The sequence below is a fragment of the Haemorhous mexicanus genome, chromosome Z (genome assembly GCF_027477595.1).
Source record: "Haemorhous mexicanus isolate bHaeMex1 chromosome Z, bHaeMex1.pri, whole genome shotgun sequence".
Lineage (NCBI taxonomy): Eukaryota > Metazoa > Chordata > Aves > Passeriformes > Fringillidae > Haemorhous > Haemorhous mexicanus.
The window spans coordinates 41,764,722-41,783,385 of record NC_082381.1 but is presented as its reverse complement, the minus strand read 5'-3'; the positions used below and the strand labels follow the sequence as shown (position 1 = coordinate 41,783,385).

Sequence of the window (18,664 nt, the reverse complement as noted above, 5' to 3'; positions counted from 1 at the left end):
CAGCCAACCTGTGCTGTTAATCAGTGATCATTTACCACAATTAGCCACTCTAACAGACCAGCACTGGCACTTCTGCTGGACCAGGGCCCTCAAGTCTGTGCCAGATAACTAGGAGGCTGCGGTCAGTCCAGGATTTTTGGGGATGTTGCTCATAACCCCACTCATTTGCACACTGTTTTGAGGTCAGTACCTCCTGGCTCAAAGCTTTCCCTCCTGAAAAGGAGGGAAAGCAGAAGCAGCTCAGAAGGCACAAAACATTCCTAGCAGCAAGGACATGTCGATCTTGCCAACGCCGCTTCAAACTGCCTAAGTGGAAACAAATTAATCCAGTCACATGGTCACTACACAGCCTTGCATTGAAGGTCCTGCTCCCATATTTTTCTGTCACACAGGAATGGCTTAGTGTCCTCTGATGCAGCAGCCTCCCCAGCAAAACATGGAGCAGAGCTGATAGCAAGTCTTCTATGACTGACTCTCAATCTCGTAAGCCACAGTCCCCACAGGCAACTCCAATATCTCCAGTCCAGAAAAAATCTCAGGGCAGCTGAGATGGCCATCTGACAGAGTCTCAGCATGTCTGCAAAAAAGGTGTGGAAATGATACTCATCTAGGACATGCCAGAATGGAAGACACTCCATCAGAACTGCTGCAGGAAAGGAGACTGCTTCAGCTGACTGGGTGGCACATTTTTTTCTGCACTCTCCCACTTCAGCTTCCCAGTCTTTGGCCCCTGCCAGAACCTCCTCTTCCTAACTCCTCATCAGCCATTCCCACCACAGGACCTGTTGTCACTCCTGTATTACTGCTGTCTACAATGGCTTGTCATATTTGTTCTCCTCTAGAACATTTAACACCTTTTTCAGGCTTCTTTGGGTTACAAGTGAACATTTTGAGGATTTTTTCAGTCTTTTAAAGTTTGTAACTGTGGTGTGTCAGCAGTTCTGGTTGTAAACTTTAACCTGCATCCTGCTAAAACCTGTCCAAGATTTCAGTTTTATCCACCTGTTAGAGGGAACTGCTTGAGTTTCTGTTAATTATAAATATCCTTCTAGGTGTCCGACAAGTTTTATGAGCGTAGGCACAAAATGAAGCAGTGTCAAGTATCAAGCTACTAAAACAGAGACTTTAGTTCTGGCAATTCCTTTTTAACACAAACACGGACATTTGCTGCTGGGCACGGACCACTTCATGATTTTCCTGGCTAGTTAACTTACTGTTAAACTGGAGGTTGCTGCCCTCTTGCTTTCTGACTGAGGATAGCAGAACCCGCTCCTGACTTTGGAAAGGCTTTCAGGAACTGCCCAGACACTGGATGTGTTATTGCTGTGGTTTAAAAATTATTTTAAGAAAAACAGTGCGCTGTAGTTATGCAAAGATGTTTATGCTTTAACTATTGGGTTCATGGATTTTAAAAGCTTGTTCCATCTTTCTCTAAGTAATCCTCCTCTGAAATTATAATCAGTTTGGGGAAGAAAACAAATGGCAGTATGGTGCAATACTGAGGTTTCTAAGACTGCTCTCCCAGTGTTGCTGAGGACTGTATTGCCAGCAGGTCTTGCTGAGTCTCGCAGGGTAGTGAGGTGGTCCAGCCCATGGAGCAGCAGGCAGCATTGCAGGGAGGAGTGGCAGAAAGGTGTGGGGTGCTGCTCCGCAAGTGCCGTTCCCCTCCAGAAGGGAGCACATGCTGGGGAAGCATTGGCAGGCTGTGCCCTGGGGGTGGCCACCACAGGAAGGGTGCAAGACACCCAGGCCCCTGTCGGGGGAAAGCTGGAAGGGGGAGTTTAGCTCTCTGAAATTTGCCTGCAAAGGGACACAGGGCAGCCCAAAGCATGGCCCAGCAGCCAGTCTCAGTGGTGCCTGGCTTGAGGTGAGCTAGGATTTGCTGGTTTCTGCTGGGATAGAGTGATTTTTTTTTCACAGTGGCTAGAATGGGGCTGTGTTTTGGGTTTGTGCTGACACAGGGCTGATAATATAGAGATGTTTTAGTTATTCTTGAGCAGACCTTACATAGAATCAAGGCCTTTTGTGCTTTTTGTACTACCATGCTGGGGAGAAAGTTGGAGGTACATGGGAGGTTGGTTGAAACAGCCAAAGGGCTATTCCAGACCATTTGACATCAGGCTCAGTATTTGAATCTGGGCGCAAGAAGGAGGAAGAAAGAGATGCTTGGAGTGATGGCATTTGTGTCCTCAAGTCACTGTGAGGTGGGAGGGGGCCCCTGGAGATGGCTGAAGGAGATGGCCTGACCATGGGAAGTGGTGAATGAATTCTTTGGGGGATTTTGCTTATGTGCTTTTAAAAATTACTTTTGTTTTCCATATTATACTGTCTTATCTCAAACCAGTAGTCTTCTAGGTTTTGCTCTTCCGGTTCTCTCCCCAGTCCCACTGGGGGGGCAGTCAGTGAGCAGCTGTGTGTGGTACTTGGTGGCCCGATGGGGATAAACCAAGACATGGAGGAACAATGTTTCACACAGCCAGGGGTGGGGCAGGCCATGGCACTTGACAGCACCGGGGCCAAGCTACAGCATTCAGCAGTGGAGAACAAAGCCGAGCACTGCTCCAGAGCCAGCTCCAGGGATACTGAGAGTAGGGCAGCCTTGATGGCAAAGTTCTGCCTGCCCTGAGGAAACAGTGTGACAATTGTCAAGTAAGAGCCTGTCAAGTAAGAGCCTGAAATTCATGGCCCAGTATGGCTAAAGGCCAAGCCTCACAGTACTCTGCATGGGGGCACGGTGATGCTCTGTGGTGGCACAACCCCAGACAGACACCAGGCGTCTTGTCTTGGTGCAGGTGGGGAGCAAAGCCCTCAAGAGCCCAAGGGCCAGGCCCTGCATGCATGAGCACAGAGAATTTGGTGGGGCAGAGTCTGCATGGACTGAAGACTAGGTCCCAGACTGGATGGCTTAAGGGGGACCTGCGGTGGAAGGAATTGCAGAACAAATCTCTCCTGTGCAGAGAGATGGCTTAGTCCTTCTGTCCTCTATACAACAGTACCTTTAACAAAATAAAGCACAGGCTTTTCCACTGCAGCTCCGCCCTGCTTGCTCAGGACCACAGCAGGGGTTAGGTCAGTCCATTCTCATGACATTCAGAGCTGCAGTGCCCATCTTGAGTTTCCCTGCTCCTGCTGGGTCACTGGCCTCACTCCCTCACCTGCTGCACTCAGCACATCTTTCTTCCCTAGCCCCTACCTCCAAGTTTCCACTCCTCACACAGCTGCTGCCAGTTCCTCTGGCTTCCTCCCTATTCCTGACACCTATCTGCCACCTCATGCCCACCTTGGCTTCACAACCTCTGGATCTGCTGCCATCACCACCCACCTCCCAAGTGTTCCAAGTTGCTGTCTGGGCAAGTCCAAAGAGCTGCTGCTACAGCCACACACAAGGAGTGTCTCCTGCCCCTGGGAAGAGCCCTGGCCCTGAGCAAAGCCCCAGCAGATCCACACTTCAGCCCCAAGGCTGCCCCTTTCACCTGCCCAGCACCGTCTGGGGAACTGTCCAAAAAGCACACCAGGAAAGCACAGGCACAGCAAAGGGCCCTTTGGTGAGAAGCAGCAGGAAGGTTATCAGCTGTTGACAGAACATTGTGCTCTCAGTGGGCACAAAATCTGGTGCCGGCTGCTGCTCTCATGAGTGCTCCAAGCATATCTTCCTCTCCCCTTCTGACACCCAGACCACAAGGCACATGAGATTCATGCAGGTGGGTGAGGCAGGACATGCCTGCTTTCAGTGGATCTTCCAGAAAGAGCAGGCACCACAGCAGGATTAAGCTGTTGTGCTGCTCTGGGCCACTTCAGAGCTACGCCACTGCCACCATGCAAGTGGCATGCCACTGCCATTTCCATTCAACGCCAGGCTGACTTCCAACCCAGCCTGGGCCAGAGTCCTCCCCCTGCGGAGGATTACTGCCACAATCACAGCTCCGGAGGACTTAGCACAGCCACAATGAGCAACGGCAAACACTTTCTCACCACCGTCAGCTGACGGCCCAGGGCAGCCGAAAACAACACAAAAGAAATGATGGGGCAGCAGCTGATTAAGCCACCGGGATTAGAGAAGCTCAAACGGGGGCTGAAAAGCAGCATGTACCGCTAACCCAGCAGAACTGCAGCTCCAGCCCTCAGCTCAGCTCACCCAAACACGGTCAGCTGGCTCCTGGCTCCACGCACGCCGAGCAGGGGCACAAACACTGACACTGCAACACAGAAGTCAGGCAAGAGGGAAAGGGCAGCCACCTGCAAACAACCATCACCCTCAACACACACATCACCTGTCAGGGTAGTTATGGCAGCATCCAAAGAGGTAAAGGGTCATCTCTCTCTGTCCTGGGGTACAGACCCACAGACCAGTTGAGGGTCTCTGTGCTACAGCACCATGGCTTGCACCCAGGCATTCACAAACCACAATCTCCACCACCACATTGCAGCACATAAAGAGACCCATCTCTCCATACAGTCTCAGAACAGACATGCACCTGGAAGATGCCACAACAGGTTGCATCTCAGGAACCCACAGGTGAAAGACACTGCCTTCATTCTGCAAAACTGCACACTTGATACTCTGCAAACTTCAGGTCTGCCTATAAGGTGGTGGCACAGTCTGAAAAGTGGGCCTTTGTAGGGCCAGCACTGCTACCTTGCTAGCCATGGACCCCAAGGAACATCAGAGATGACCATTTTGCACAGCAGCAGAGCAAGAGAAAGGGAGATTTTACCAGCACCTCTGAAATTTAGCAAACAGCAGCTCCAAAAAGGATCTTTTCTCACAACCAAGACAGGGCAATCAAAGCAGAAAAACAACACAAGCAAGAGATTGCTAAGCAGCAACAACAGCTTCTTCCAGGGGTCTCTCTTCTTCTTCCAGGGTGACCCACACAGCCCAAAAAAACAAGGGCAATGGATGATGACACAAGAAGCCAGGCAACTCCTCCAGCAATGCTCTCCAGCTCATCCTTCCCCCTCCTCTTCCTCCTCCTCTGCTGCACACCCAGCACCTTCGCTGGGCTGGCTCAACACAGAGCCGCTGCCAGGAGGGCCTCTCCTTCTCAGGGAGAGCTCTCCTATTGCAGGAACTCCTACTTACAAATCAGACAGCGTACCTGCTGCACAGTCAGCACTGATAAAAACAGCAATCCAGCAGTGCCAGAGCTTCAACAAGCAGTTTTGTCTGTGCTTGAACTCAAACAGGCACACAGCACGTTTGCAATATGACTTCACGAAGGCAAAGAATCCCTTCGTCTTCCTGCAGGTTCCAAAGGAGTACACAAAAATTTCAGAAGCAATCCCAGGCTGTGACCAGCCAATGCCAAGGCACATCTACACTTACTAGCCAGTTCATTATGTGGCCAGGGCAGAGTCCTTTACTATGTGTTTCCATGGATGGATTAGAATAGACCGTGAGAAATCTGAGAATGTCATTTGCCTGAAAATCACCTCAGAAAAGGGACGGAAGATGATGGGCATGTGAACATGAAGCTCAATCTCCAACAAAACATGTGGCTTGGTGTGACCTTGCCCTGTGTAGGCCACAGTAGTCTGCCATGCAGCCTTTTTGCCTTGCTCAGCAGCTCTGCATCTGTCCAACCTTCAGAGCCACATGCACGACGATGACAGATGAAAAGCTCTGCAACACCTCAATTCGCATAATGACCCACTTGCCTTTTCCTCAGGCGTTCTGATCCTCATGGGCCTTGCAGTAACTTTGTCCAACAGGACAGATTTCATTGCATGCTGACACTGCTTATCTGCAAAGATTACATAGCTGTAAAGAATGTCATGTACACTTTTTGAGGAGCCACTTACAGTCTTTTTTTCATTATTCCAGGCATGTGATCCTCTGACATAGGGATTTTGTTCTGGCCTTCTGTTTTTTCAGCCTGTGTTGCTCAGGTCTGGTATGCCCACAGCCTGCCCCAGGGATATGCACTGCATGACCATCCCACTGGGCTCCACCTGGGCATGGAGCCTTCTCAGCCCAGATGGAGGGACAGACCTCGATCCGTGCTCCGGGGAATGACACGGTGTTTGCTGAGGCCTGCCGGGCAGCCACCTCACACAGCTCCACAGCCCAAGGACATGTCCCAGTGCTCTGTGACACCTCCTGCCTGCTCCCCAAACAGCTCAGTGCTTTTTCTACAGCCACGCAAAGCGGAAGGCCCGAACCTGCCTTTTATCTTTCTGCAATGCATTTTATCCACATCTACAGATTCATTCCATCAGCTCTCAAGAAAGACTGCTTTACCTACCTCAGGCTTATGATTTTACCATTCCAAATGTCTCACACACCTCTAGAAATGCATATAATTAGCATATCTAAGGATGAATCTGCTGAATCATTCCTTCATACAGACAACTCTATCTACATGCCCTATGCATGAGCTGCATAGAAATATTTTGACAGCTGAGTACTTCCTGGTACAAGGAAGCAGGAGCTGCAACACTGAACAAAATGGCATCTCCCTCCCACAAAATGGTGGCAGAAACCTTCCAGCCAGGGCTCTGGCCCAGGAAGCTTGAGCAGCGCGGGAGGTGCTTTCAAAGGGCCAGAGACAGCGCTGCCTAAAGCCCTCCCAGCCCCCCAAATCACAGGCCTGCACACACCTCGGGCTTCTCCAGGAACACCCAGCTACGCCCGTGGGACCTTGGCGAGCGCCAGGCACAAGTGCTGCAGGGCAGGCTCTGCGCTCCCAGCTGGCCGTCCTCCTCCCAGGCGCTCCTCCTGCCACAGGAACCTCCCTGCCACGGCCGTACACCAAACCACGGAGCTCTCGCACAACGCAGCAACAGCCCTGCTCTCCAAGTGTGCTGCATGCAACGCTGAGCACAGTGCACTGCTGCACCTCAAACGCCTCCTCCTCACCCCCCAGCAGCTCGTGTGCAACGTGAGCAGAGCCAGTGCTTCGCGAGAAGGCCACCTCACGCTCCTCAAGATGCTCCAGCTCTAGGCACAGCACCAGAGAGCCCATCCACCAGCACACCAAGGCGAGACACTGCTGCCCACCTACCTGCGCCAGGCTCTCTCAAATCTGCAGCGCTGCCACGAGGGGCCCCGTGAAAGGCTGGTCTGCACTGCTCTTCCCAAAGAGACCCTCTCCCATCACTGCTTCCCTTCTGGGGAAGTCACCAACTGGGCAACAACACACCAACTCCAAAAGGAAGAGAAATGCCAACCCTCAGCACATTTCACATGCCACCACACACACCTCAGGCTCTCCCTTCCTGCCCCCAACTTCACGACGGTCCAGCTGTGGGGCCCGACAAGGAGGCACAGCATCAAGTCCTCTTCTGCACCCTTCCTCAAACACTTCCACTTTATGCACACACGGCACTTCACTAACCCAACCCTACCTCTTGCTCTGTACGCTTATATTCGCACACACGTCCGCCCATCTCCCCGCACCCATACAGACAGCACAGCCAGTACACATCTTCGCACTCACGTGGCTCCTGAGCCCTGCAATTTCTGCCCTTGCTGCTCCAGCAGGTTTCTCCAACTGATCCTGCAACAATCCCTCAGCAGCTGCTGCCCTCACAGCTGCCCTCTGCTCAACATAGGCACTGCCCAGGAGGAGCAGCACACACTGAACCTGCACATCTCCACACAGCAATGGGCAAATCTACACTGGGCACTTGCATTCTTCTCTTATCCTTTCAGAGACTTTGCAGCTGGTGCACCGAGCTTCAAACAATCAGAAGATGTGATTGCCACCTGCCACAAAAAGACACAGGAATTTTCCACCTATAGGACCCACTCATTGGACATGTGGAAATGTCATGCATCACAGAAATGCAGAAATCTCATCTTGGATTTAGAACTTTGATGTTAAAAGCATTCAAGGTCCTCTTCTCCCATGTCTGCCTGCCCATCACCATATCGTGAGGATTTTAGGGGCTCTTATGGTTGCCACAGCATCAAAGGAAATGAGGGGAGTAGCCCTGCACTGTCACTCACAGCTGTTTTGGATGCCTGGCCGTCATTTGCAGGTTTTAGTCCTGTGCTGTCCAACAAACCATAACCACAGTGTGTTTGGGGCACTGTGAGAAGAAGTTGCTCTCACAGCTGTGTCATGTGCCTTTCTCAGCACAAAATTTCAATCAGACCTGTTACTGGTGGTGTATCTGATTACCAAGCTACATGAGGTCTTTGTTGTGAAACTCGTTTAGTCTAGAATTTTGTCTCAGTCCTGGAAATGCAAGCCTGCAGGAGACTGTGCCCTGGGGGAACATGTCCATTCACCTGCTCAGGCTGGCAGAGGGCCAACAGCAGCCTTTGCAAACCAAACCCTGCCTTAAACCTTTGTTCAGTTGCTGGAAATTATACCACTTTTAATGTTTTTAATGTAACTTTGGTCAGAGATTTGTTTGCTTTGCCCAAGGAGAAGGGAATTGAAGTTTCTCTTCAAAAGATCCTGTTCCCCAGGTGTGTCACTATGATCTTAACATCTGTGGATTCCGAGTAGCCAGAAGATACACAGGAGATAAACCATAACTATTAATGACCATTAACAAACATTAATGAACATTACCACTTCTAGTGCAGTTGGAAACACCTGGGCTGGGAAAAGACTGTTAAAAGAAACAAAGAATAAACAGGCAATTAACATCAAAGGTGATCAACAGCCAATAGGAAATCGAATACTAAGAATTGTGTCATTTAAGACCAACGAATGTGAATTTCTTTGGGGCTTAATGTATAAATATGTGAAAAGTCTGGTAAAAAACCTGTGTGATGGAATGATTTTCACTGCACAATCCAGGCACTTGTGGATGAAATAATTTCTGTTGCACATCCTGGGCAGAATAAAGTAATGCCTTGATTCTCTAACCCTGAAAAACATTGTTGAAGAGTTTCTGTTTTTCCTGCGGTTTCTGTGACACCATCTTGTCACACTTCATGCCTGTACTTCTACTTTCTCTATGTTTCTTGCTTCTCAAGGCCTTCACACCTGGCCCCTATTTCTCTCACTACATCATTGTGCTGGTGCTGCAAATATCTCATTTGATGTAGTACAAGTGTGTCCAAAAATTCTCTGTACAAAATTATGGCCACATTAGACCAAGAGAAGGGAAAAAAAAGTAAGAAAAAAGTAAAAAGTAAAAAAAAAAGTAAGACCTGCTTTTCAAGGACAAGGATAGTGTTCTGGGCAGTGGCATAGGTACTGTTTACAAGGCCTCAGGAAGCTTGCTCTGTACAAACTTCTCTTGGCCTACAACCTTGTTTTATTTATTTTAGCTGTGACAGCTAGATTAAGCACAATTAAATACCAAAATGTCAAAAAACTATGAACAAAGAACCTTTAAAGAGAGTGCTTCAGCCCTAAGCTGGCTGCAGCACACATATCCCCTCCTAGCAGCTGAAGACAGTGTTGTAACAATATGCACACTCTAGACGCCATTTAGGAGATTCACAACTGTATTGTGATTCTGTAATATATTGGAAATGCTACAGTCTGCAAAATTTAATGTGCATGTTTACCATATTGCCCTACTAAATGGAAAGCCCTTGTAAATTAAAATAGCCTCAAATTAGTAAACTTTGTATTAAATGCTGGATCCTCAATGTGTGGATTTTCTAAAAATGCTTTGTCAGAGGATATTGGACTCTGGCAGCAAGCAGTCTGTGGAGGCCATAGCAGTCATAGCAGAAGGTGGGAGCCCCTCGAGGTCCCTTGCTGAACCCTGTGAGGTTCAGCAGTCCCACCTCTGTCCTGGCATGTGCTCCTCAGTGGGGCCAGCCTCTGGCTTTGACAGATCTCCACTATTTGGAGACCACACAGCTTGGCCTGATGCTGCTTCCAGTCTGGCTCTCAGAAGTAATGATCTACAGAGAGAGGAATGCTGTTGCAGCCAACATGCAAGGGGAGGGCCCCTCGATACAGGATGCTGAGCAGCTCTCCATCACTAGTAACCACTTGCATGGGGAACAAATCAGCCATGTGCTTGGAACGCTGGACAGCACAGTGGAAGCCAAAGCTGTGGGTCTACAGCTTTCAAGAAGGCAGTAATGCCCAAGGTGCCAATGCAGATGCACACCACCCGGATATCGGCTGGGCAAGCACAGCCCTCCTGAGAAGGGCTGCAGCCCCATGGCAGTGCAGGCAGGCATCCATCAGCACTTCCTTGATGGAGCATGCACCTGTGGAGTGGTTTTTGTACAAGGTGACAAGAGAGAGCTCCAGCTGCAGAACTAAATTCAGTGGGGTTTGGTACTCTGAAATTGAGGCATTTAAGTGAATTAATTAAAGATTTGCAGGGAGTACTGCATACAGTTCTGGTGCCCCCAGCCTAAGAAAGACATGGAACTATTGGAATAAGTCAAGAGGAGGTCCACAAAGTTGCTGAAAGGACTGGAACATTTTCCCTATGAAGATAGGCTCAGAAACTTAGGGTCTGTTTAACCTAGAGAAAACAAAGATGTGTGGAAACCTCATTGCAACCAGTATCTTAAGGGCTGTTTGGGGAAGCCAAAAAGGCACTGCCAGGAACAAGCAGGAGGACAAGGATAATCAGGTACTAACTGAAAGACGTAAAATTTAGGTTAGATATTAAGAGGAAATTTTTTGCTGTGAAGGTGATGAGACACTGTGACAGACTGGCCAGGGAGGCTGTGGATGCCCCAACCCTGGCAGCGTTCAAGGCCACGCTGGACAAGGCCTCGAGCAACTTGTTCTAGTGGGAGGTGTCCCTGCCCATGGCAGAGGGGCTTGGGACCAGATGATCATAAAGGCCACTTCTAACCCCTTAAAATTCTATTATTCTCTGCAGAAGAGATTTTGACTCTCTAACAGAGCTGTTAATCCTCAGCCGCTCCCTCTGGAAGGCGACTTTGGCTGCTGCCTTATGACAGGACTGAGACTTCACAGGTCCCGTGGGAAGGCGGCACGGCGGCCTGAGGCGGCAGGGGCGCGGCCGGACGCCAGCCTCCGCCGAGCCCAGCTCAGGTCCCGCCCGGCTCCCGCGGCCGAGGGCACACGTGGCCCTTCCCGGGAGCGGCAGGACACGGTGCTGCGCAGGCGCCCGGGGCCGGAGCGGGCGGGGCGGAGGCGGTGGCCGGGCCGGGCGGGGCGGCCCGGGCCGGTTGGGCGGCGGCGCGGGGAACGGCCGCGCAGCCCCTCAGTCCCGGCCCCGCGCAGGGAGGCGGCGGCTCCGCCCGGCTCCGGCCCGGCCCGCGGCGGCGGCCCGAAGAGGCTTTGGCCGGTGCCTGAGAGCCCCGGGTGGAGGAATTGGAAAGGAAGGAGTGGAGCCCCGCCGGGCGTAAGTTCTCGCGGTCTGAGGGGAAAGGCAGCGCGGAGGGACGGGCGCTGCCAGCCAGTGGGAGGCTGTTCCTCCTCACTGCCTGCGCGGTGACAGAGAAAGTGTCCCGTCTTCAGCGGGCTAGTGGGTGCTTTCTGCCTTCGGAGATGTGTTCCCTGGGGGAGTGTTTGTAGTCAGCGAAAAGCGAGGCTACCAGGGAGTGAATGCCCTCCCTGCGGGAGTGCTGTCAGCATTTCCTCTTTTCCTTAGCCTGGCTAATGATCCGCAGCGCGGATCATCCGTTCTGAGCGTTCTGAAGGAAGTTTCGGTTCACGTGCTGGCAGTGGTGGTTTGGGCGATGTGCGTTGACTTAGTGATGGTGAGGCAGTTCGGGTTCTGTTTCCAGTGAAGTGTCCTCCTGTCTGGAGACAGTGAACCGCCGGGAAAATGTCATAACTGCTGAATGACCTCATGGTAAAGCAGCTTAACTCAAAAACGATTTTTTAAAAAGCTTCGGAGGCTACTCTGAGCTGTGTAGCTTTCTGTTAATGTATCGGTGTTGTCACCATTACTGCCTTGCAAGTCTGTGTAATTGCTGACTATAGGAATGGGGAGATTGTAAGGTGTGGGTTGAGTCTGGATTCAGTTTAACCTTTGTATCCTAGTACCTGTCACCTCGTTTAACTTGTCCTCGTGACTACTCCTCACAATATCGTTTAGGAGGTGGACTTTATAATATGCTGTTTGCTATTTCTGATATAGTTCGACTATTGTATTGGTATGCAACTAACATGTCTGATCTTGACATGATGTCGTTCCCCCGTGATCCTCAGTTTCTTCTTTTAGTGAAGTTTTATCTTTTGAATCAACTTTAAAAACTGCGATTACAGGTTATTTTAAATTTTCTTCATCACTTCTTAGATGTGGTGCATATACAGTTAATTTTATCTGAGTAGCAAAAGAACTCAGAAAGATAAGGCAAGAGAATTTTCAAAAGCCATGTTCACCAAATAAGAAATTGTGTCTAGCACTTAAAAGAGACAGTAGACAAAAAAGACCCCTAAATTTTCCTATCAGCTTTACCATGTTTCTTGAATTAATGTGGCTTTAAAAACAGTTATAGACAGAACGGCATTTTTTGCTGGGATTCTCAATGCTTGAGTGTTTGGGATTTTTTTATATGATCAGGACTTTACATCACTTACAGGTTTCTGTGGCATATGATGTCATTTGAAACTGACTGGGTCCAATGAGATATGAACCTCGTGTGTCTTTTTTCTTCTGGCAGGTGGCAATCACATCTTCTGATTGTTTGAAGCTCGGTGCACCAGCTGCAAAGTCTCTGAAAGGATAAGAGAAGGATGCAAGTGCCCAGTGTAGATTTGCCCATTGCTGTGTGGAGATGTGCAGGTTCAGTGTGTGCTGCTCCTCCTGGGCAGTGCCTATGTTGAGCAGAGGGCAGCTGTGAGGGCAGCTGCTGCTGAGGGATTGTTGCAGGATCAGTTGGTGAAACCCGCTGGAGCAGCAAGGGCAGAAATTGCAGGGCTCAGGAGCCACGTGAGTGCGAAGATGTGTACTGGCTGTGCTGTCTGTATGGGTGCGGGGAGATGGGCGGACGTGTGTGCGAATATAAGCGTACAGAGCAAGAGGTAGGGTTGGGTTAGTGAAGTGCCGTGTGTGCATAAAGTGGAAGTGTTTGAGGAAGGGTGCAGAAGAGGACTTGATGCTGTGCCTCCTTGTCGGGCCCCACAGCTGGACCGTCGTGAAGTTGGGGGCAGGAAGGGAGAGCCTGAGGTGTGTGTGGTGGCATGTGAAATGTGCTGAGGGTTGGCATTTCTCTTCCTTTTGGAGTTGGTGTGTTGTTGCCCAGTTGGTGACTTCCCCAGAAGGGAAGCAGTGATGGGAGAGGGTCTCTTTGGGGAGAGCAGTGCAGACCAGCCTTTCACGGGGCCCCTCGTGGCAGCACTGCAGATTTGAGAGAGCCTGGCGCAGGTAGGTGGGCAGCAGTGTCTCGCCTTGGTGTGCTGGTGGATGGGCTCTCTGGTGCTGTGCCTAGAGCTGGAGCATCTTGAGGAGCGTGAGGTGGCCTTCTCGCGAAGCACTGGCTCTGCTCACGTTGCACACGAGCTGCTGGGGGGTGAGGAGGAGGCGTTTGAGGTGCAGCAGTGCACTGTGCTCAGCGTTGCATGCAGCACACTTGGAGAGCAGGGCTGTTGCTGCGTTGTGCGAGAGCTCCGTGGTTTGGTGTACGGCCGTGGCAGGGAGGTTCCTGTGGCAGGAGTGTCCCTGCGGTGAGGAGGAGCGCCTGGGAGGAGGACGGCCAGCTGGGAGCGCAGAGCCTGCCCTGCAGCACTTGTGCCTGGCGCTCCCTAAGGTCCCATGGGCGTAGCTGGGTGTTCCTGGAGAAGCCCGAGGTGTGTGCAGGCCTGTGATTTGGGGGGCTGGGAGGGCTTTAGGCAGCGCTGTCTCTGGCCCTTTGAAAGCACCTCCCGCGCTGCTCAAGCTTCCTGGGCCAGAGCCCTGGCTGGAAGGTTTCTGCCACCATTTTGTGGGAGGGAGATGCCATTTTGTTCAGTGTTGCAGCTCCTGCTTCCTTGTACCAGGAAGTACTCAGCTGTCAAAATATTTCTATGCAGCTCATGCATAGGGCATGTAGATAGAGTTGTCTGTATGAAGGAATGATTCAGCAGATTCATCCTTAGATATGCTAATTATATGCATTTCTAGAGGTGTGTAAGTGAGACATTTGGAATGGTAAAATCATAAGCCTGAGGTAGGTAAAGCAGTCTTTCTTGAGAGCTGATGGAATGAATCTGTAGATGTGGATGAAATGCATTGCAGAAAGATAAAAGGCAGGTTCGGGCCTTCCGCTTTGCGTGGCTGTAGAAAAAGCACTGAGCTGTTTGGGGAGCAGGCAGGAGGTGTCACAGAGCACTGGGACATGTCCTTGGGCTGTGGAGCTGTGTGAGGTGGCTGCCCGGCAGGCCTCAGCAAACACCGTGTCATTCCCCGGAGCACAGATCGAGGTCTGTCCCTCCATCTGGGCTGAGAAGGCTCCATGCCCAGGTGGAGCCCAGTGGGATGGTCATGCAGTGCATATCCCTGGGGCAGGCTGTGGGCATGCCACGGCCCTACAAGACATGAGCAACAGAGGCTGAAAAAATAGAAGGCCAGAACACTGTGTCAGAGGATCACATGCCTGGGGACTTAAGTTGTGTTTTCTCTCTGTAGAGTCTGTGGAGTCGAGGTGTTGTGTGCCTGTGGGTAAGATGTTGCATGCCCTAGATGCTTGCTGTTTCCATAGTGGATTGAGATGTGGGCATTGGTGCAGGTGCTGGCTCAGGGGCACACAGAGCAGCTCTGGTCTTTCTAGAGGGACGCCCCACACCACCGAGTGTGGGGTGCTGTGACAGGGCCTGGTCGTTTTGCCCTCTTTCCACCTTTCATTGGAAGTTTTAGCCCTGCAGGTAGTAAGGTGTCATCAAATCACTAAAGATCCTGAATTGGATAAAATGAACCACAAGATTATAGAAATCCAACTACTCGCCCCGCACAGGAAACTAAACTAATCACACCATGTGCCTTAGACCATTGTCCAAGCACTTCTTGAACTCTGTCACACCTGGTGCTGTGGCCACTTCTGTGGGGAGCCTGTTTTAGTGCTCGGTCAGCCTCTGGGTGAAGAACCTTCTCCTGATACCCAGCCCAAACCTTCTCTGACACCACTTTGGCCATTCCTGTCACTGGTCACAGGAGTGTAAATATCAGTGTCTGCTGCTCCTCTTACCCTCACAAGGAAGTTGTAGACTGCAATGTGGTCTCTCCCCAGTCTTCTTATCTTTAGGCTGAACAGAACAAGTGACTTCAGCCATTCCTCATAAGGGTTCCCCTCACAGCCCTTCACCATGTTTGTTGTCCCTCTTTGGATGCTCTCCAACAGCTCAATGTCTTTCTTATACTGTGGTACCCAGAACTGCCCCCAGCACTCGAGGTGAGGCTGCCCCAGTGCAGAGCAGAGTGGGACGATCCTCTCCCTTGCCCGGCTGTGATGTTTTGCCTGATGCACCACAGGACACGGGTGGCCCTTCTGGATGCCAGGGCACTGCTGACTCATGTTCAGCTTGTCCCTGGGAGGACCCCTAGGCCGCTTTCCAGAGTGCCTCTCTTTCCCCAGTTACACACACATCCAGAATTGCCATGTCCCAGGTACAGTATCCAGTACTTGTCCGTGGTGGGTCACTTGCTTAGCAGCACCCACCCCTCTTCTGTGCATGTGGCCTCTCGTGATTGTCTGGCAGAGCCAACCTGTGCATGATGGCTGCTGCACTCCTTTGTCAGCACTTTCTGACAATGTCATCCCCCGTGTGTTCCATACCACATTATGCTTGGCTTGCACTACTACTATGTCCCTACAGGTCTGCCCAGCAGTATCACAATCTCCAGAGATGAGCCACTGAGTTATTGCATTCTGGCTTATTGGGGGAGAGAGCTTGAATAGTAAAAGCCAGTGATTTTAGCCTGTGTATATAAAAATGCTTTTTTTCCTCTTCTTTTTTTCTTTTGGAGACAGGGTTATAGGTGAAGATGCAGGAGCCAGAACTTGTTGCAAAAGCCCTGCGAGCTGTTCTTCATGCCTTTAAAAATGGTGTACGTTTGTCAGAACTTCAGAATGAATACAGATCCTTGACCAATGAGTTCATTCCCTTCAGGCACCTAGGATATGACACACTTGAAGGCTACTTGGAGAGTATCCCAGGAGTAGTCAGAATGGAAGAGAACAAAATGGGAGAGGTAAGAATCACGGTTCAGAATTACGGTTCAGAAATGGCTTTTGTGTTTGCAGAATGTTCCTGGTTCATAGCTTTACCTCCTTTTGTACTGTGGGTTTTTGTAGCATGCATATGGTGCACTAATTCTGGGAGGGGTGGAAGCTGTGACATAAGATACTAAGTGCTCCTTATTTTCCTGCCTGTGCATTCCAGACCCAAGATTGTGTATGCAGAAGGTGCAAAGTTGCAAGGCTTTTTCCTGGAAATGTGAATTCTGTGTGGAAAGATTACTTGCCTGACTGTGGAGATCTGGCCCCTTTCTCAGCACTTCTCACTTTAGAGGAGATACTAGTGGCTTGTCCTGGGACCTTAAAGAAGGTTAACTTGTGTGTGTTAATCGTCTCTTCTCAGTGGGGTTTAGCATCATTTTTTTCCTACAGTAAAACTCTTAGGTGCTGTTGCTTAAAAGCCTGACAGTGCTTGCTTTGGACTTATGATTCTTGTTTGTTATGGACTGTAGTGCAACAGGACTGCAAATGCATGCTGAGGTGACAAAGAGCTCGTGTAAGTGAGGTGCCTTGCTGAAACATTTGCAAGTGCCTCAGCTTGGCAAGCATGCAAGGGATAAAGGGTCATCCCACAGATCAAGAAGGAGAAGCAGATCTTAGCAGAGGATTGGTGTGGTAGAAGAGTTGTCCCTTATTCCTTGCTCTTGATGCACTAGCCTGTGTCGCCTGGTGGCTGCCACCTTGGAAGCAGTTTGCTAGGACCACAAACCTCCTTGCCCAATAGTCTGGACTTCCTGGCTTGAAGTCAGAATATGTTCTCCTGATAGCTGGTGTAGCTGTGTAACTTGCAGATGATCTGCGTGGCAAGCTTGAAGCCTCTCCCTCGTTGGAGCCATGGTTCTGGGTTCCTTAGGCAGAGCAAAAAGCTGGTGGATGTTTGTCACAGTGTGTGGCGGTCATAGCAGGTCTGAAGAGGAGACAGGACTTAAAGCTGAGCTTCCTTGTTTGCTCAACTGGATTGGGATGGCATCTGTGAACTCAGAACTCATTCTCCCTCATTAGCTGTGTGATGAGAATACAGTGGGAGGTATCTTGGGTTTTGTCCTAATACCTGGAAATGTGGCTGTTTGTAAGCAAGAGGTTCCCTTTCTGCGTATTTACATCAGAATTTGTCTTTTTACACCAGACAAGCAAGTTTGGGATTCTTTTTCCTCCAAAGCCTGCCTCAGCTGCAGCTACATTAGTAACAGGATTGCAGGTACCTCAGGTCTGGGAACGTTTGTGATCCTGCAATTAAATGCTTCCTCGTGGTGGTTCTGGCAGATAGCCATCTGTTTCTAACTAGGGCCTTGCAGGGTGTAATCTGGTATCCTCCCATTCCCATGAGAGCCTTGTTTATCCACTAATGCGATGTGTGCTGAGAGCCTTGTGAACTCTTGGATAGCACTAGGGGCAGTGAATTCTTTGCAGCAGCTGTTACAAGAGAGTGAAATGTGGCTCTAGGAGGTGAAAAAGGAGAAAGTCAGGTCTTGAAGTACTTGAGGAGGACTCACTCTGGTTCAGAAGTGCCACCTGTGCTCTGCATGACTGAAACAGCTGAGAGGAAGTGCCTTGTTGAACACCTGGGAGTCAGAAAGGTGCAAAGACTGAGCCCATGTTGCTGTTTGATGACACTCTTGTTGCCACTGTCCACAGTGTGGACATAGCAGACATTAAGCAGAGGGTGGCAAGCATAACTATGCACTCATGTGGGCTGCTAAGCTACCTGGGACTGCTCCCATGTACTTTCTTGTTACAGGCTGTATATCATTATAAGCCTGTTCTCTTTGTTCACCTCTCTCCAGAATACTTGAGCTCCATTATAATGATACCGTAGCTCAGAGTCCACACAAGGCCACTGCAAGAGCACTGGCAATCAGCCAGTCTCTCTTCATGGCTCTGGGGTACCCTGACCTCCAAAATGTCTGTCAGGACCCTTGCCTCTTCCTTTAATCCCCTTGCGGACAGTGGGGCAGGACAGCAAAGACATACACATCGAGGAGTCTGCTAGCAGCTAATGATCATGGCTGCAGCCTAGATAGTCTTAAAAGGACTTTCCTCCTGCTAGGTCAGCTGTCCAAGACGTACCGGAAGAAATCCATTCAAAAAGAATAGTATAAAGTAGGCAATAAATAATACAAATTGATCTTGAAGTGCCTCATGTTACGTGCTGCCTTAAGTGTTTGTGGGAGGTGAATATTAGCTAGGTAACTGAGGCTGAACAGACATTATCTTGGGAAGGCAATGATATAAATTGTGCTTTGTTCTTCTTGAGACAGAACAGTAATTTAGCTGTCTTGAATATGGGAAAGATTAAATCTATGACTTTTTCTTTATGCAGTAGCTATGTCCTCCAGTTTCCACGGAGGATAAGAATAAAGTTCAGCTTACAGAAAGCACTGCAAGGGGACTTATTGAAATACTGTGCACCTGCAACAGGTGGTTGCATCATTTCAATGAACCCTACTTTGCTTTGCCTGATATTCATTTATGAGAAGTGTGTTGTTGTACTTTCGTCTAAGAAAACTTTGACTTCTGCTTGAATAATTAGACCCCTTCAAAAGGAGAAATTTGAAGACTGCTTTGCTCTGCTCATCTACCCCATCCCTTTTTACA

General features: G+C 50.0%; 1 protein-coding gene across 2 annotated transcripts in view; it reads left to right on the top strand.

Annotated features, from left to right (window-relative positions):
- Window positions 1–11,082: 11,082 nt before the first annotated feature.
- TDRD7 (tudor domain containing 7) overlaps window positions 11,083–18,664 on the top strand; it is a 44,970-nt gene continuing 37,388 nt past the window's right edge. Inside the window, exons 1-2 of one of the 2 annotated variants that reach the window (XM_059873360.1) lie at window positions 11,083–11,253; window positions 15,803–16,023. In XM_059873360.1, coding sequence (XP_059729343.1) covers window positions 15,817–16,023 — 207 coding nt within the window. In that variant the 5' untranslated portion in view covers window positions 11,083–11,253; window positions 15,803–15,816. The remainder of the gene's footprint in view (window positions 11,254–15,802; window positions 16,024–18,664) is intronic. The other variant, XM_059873359.1, reaches the window with a different exon arrangement.